At 51.9% G+C, this 2,205-nt stretch overlaps 1 protein-coding gene across 1 annotated transcript in view; it reads left to right on the top strand.

The window, feature by feature from the left end:
* Positions 1-1,432: 1,432 nt before the first annotated feature.
* The window catches only part of CSUI_005386 (retrotransposable element tf2 kda protein type 1), a gene marked incomplete at both ends in the record, with an annotated part of 1,610 nt that continues 837 nt past the window's right edge, over positions 1,433-2,205 (top strand). Inside the window, one exon of the mRNA XM_068065562.1 lies at positions 1,433-2,205. This exon is cut by the window's right edge and continues 146 nt beyond it. Within this exon, the coding sequence (XP_067922461.1) occupies positions 1,433-2,205 (773 nt within the window).

Consider the following 2,205-nt stretch of genomic DNA (forward strand, 5'->3'; position numbering starts at 1 on the left):
GCCCGAACATTCCCCAAACCCCGTCTTATCACAGTAGGCCAACAGAAACCTGTAACAAGTCGGAAGGAAGCCTTAGCTCAAGTTAAGAGTGCTTAATACTCGGGCTAATACGATAAGCAGACCATGTGGCTAGACAGTCGGGGGCAAAATAAGGGAAAGAGAGCTTAGTCGACCCGTACTAGCTAACTAAGGATCACCGTGACCTTAGTCGACGACGAGGGACTGTGTGTGCAAGCGTGATCGGAGCAGCGTCGAGCGCTCTGGGGCCGACCGTGTCTAGTTTTTGGGAAAAAGGAGAAGAAATCGTGTGCTGGGAACCAGTGGGGAAAAAAAAGAGAAGAGGGAGGAAAAAAAGAAAGAGAAGACAAGTGAGTTTTTTTTTTGGAAGTTATTGACGTGTGTTAGACTCCGAACAGACTGAGGCCGTGCCTCTGAGGTTGAAAGTTGGGGAGGACACCACGGTTTTCCTTTGTGTAACCGAAGATTGCCCTCCGAGTCTATCTTCCTTTTTTTAGAAGTGTCCTTTTTTCTTACGTGTAAGTGTTGTGCCGTGAACCGGACGAGTGTGACGACCGGTCACGAGTGAAACAACCTTGGAGAAGTGAGATTCCGGGACCAAGTGGTCGAGTGTGTCTGTGAGAGTGGAGAGTGGAAAAATAAACTGAACCGACCTGTGAGTCGGGACCGTTTAAGACCCTTTTCCATAATCGGTCGGCCTAGGAAGGTTTTTCTCGAGGAGACGTAGGGATCGCCCCTACAGTAGACCGGAGAGTGAGAAGTGACTGGACCCTCGGGGTCAAAGGTTTTCCACGGGCCAGGCAGGCCTGACGAGCTCTCCGTGAAATGGGCTCGGGACCAGAGATCGTAGAGAACGCACTCTGACGCGGTAGGCTATGAGTCGGGTTAGATTGGCTGAGACCTCGAGCGTGACCTTTTTTGAGGATAGACGTGTCTAGATTGGACGGTTGGCGATTCGTGGTGCTCGGTTCCTCCACTACGGCTAGGGCTGCTCGACACCCTCCCACCAGCAGAGCTAGAGAGATTTGGCGGCTAGTCCGCACTGTGGTCTTGAGTGTGGGAGTATCTGTCAGCCCGGCGACCCCTTACTCGACCGCTGGGATCAGAGCCAGGCGAAGGGGGCCAGATCGGAAGACCGTGACAACATTTATTACACTTAGGGCCTTCCCTTGGGGCTATTGAGCTCGAGACGGGCTCAGGCCTCTCTGCACACTTTAAGTTTTAAGTCCAACTAATTTAAGTCCTTACGAGCCTCCTAACTTTACGTCTAGAGAGTGTCCTCTTTTGTCCCAACCTACTCTATCTACACATGGTGGCACAACACAAAGTATACCACTACTTGTGTGGATCACTCTCACATTGGATAGTGATCACACTTATACAAAGTAGCTAGGACACTTTCGTCCCCACAGTCCCAAAGCATGAGGCAGACCTGAGGAACTCTGACAAACAGGCACACTCGGGCGGTGCAGGAATTAAAGGAGGCGTTACTAACTACCAACCTCCAGATCTCCATTCTAGACAAGCTTCTGCTGATAAAGACCGACGCATCAAAGTACGCAATTGGCGTGGTGTTGGAGCAAGAAGGGAAGCCAATCGCGTTCGAGTCAAGGAAGGCGAACTTCGAGAGCGGTTGCTGCCCGCGTACGAGAGCGAGTTGCGGGCCACCGTGCACGCGCTAACAAGGTGGAGGCAGTTAATTGGAAGCAAGACGGTGACAGTAGAGCCTGATCACGCAACTCTAAGCAGAATTTCCAAGCAAGGGCAAGTTAATCCGAGGTTGGGCTACTGGTCAGACCAGATAATGGACTTTAATATTGAGGTGGTGTACAAGCCGGGCCGCCAAAACGTTGTCGCCGACGCAGTTTCGCGTCGACCCGACTTCATCGATGTCATTGCGCGGAGTCAAGAAGTCAAAGGGGGTAATAGGGAGGATGAAAAGAGACTGTGGGGGAGTTTTTACGGGGAATGTGCGGACGTTAGCGAGGTTTGGAAGTGGTGCGCAGCTCGAAGAAAAGACGAGGAGAAGCGGGATGAGCTCCAAGAAGCAACTTTTTCCAAGCAGAGGGAATATCAAGCTGAAGGAGACTTCTTATGGGTACGGACGAAGGCCGGTTGGAAAGTTTGCGTGCCCGGAAACGAATTGCGGCGGGAGATCGTGGAGCAGTTCCACGACCACGTGTTAGC

The sequence above is a fragment of the Cystoisospora suis genome (genome assembly GCF_002600585.1).
Source record: "Cystoisospora suis strain Wien I chromosome Unknown contig_2606, whole genome shotgun sequence".
In the NCBI taxonomy this organism is placed as follows: domain Eukaryota; phylum Apicomplexa; class Conoidasida; order Eucoccidiorida; family Sarcocystidae; genus Cystoisospora; species Cystoisospora suis.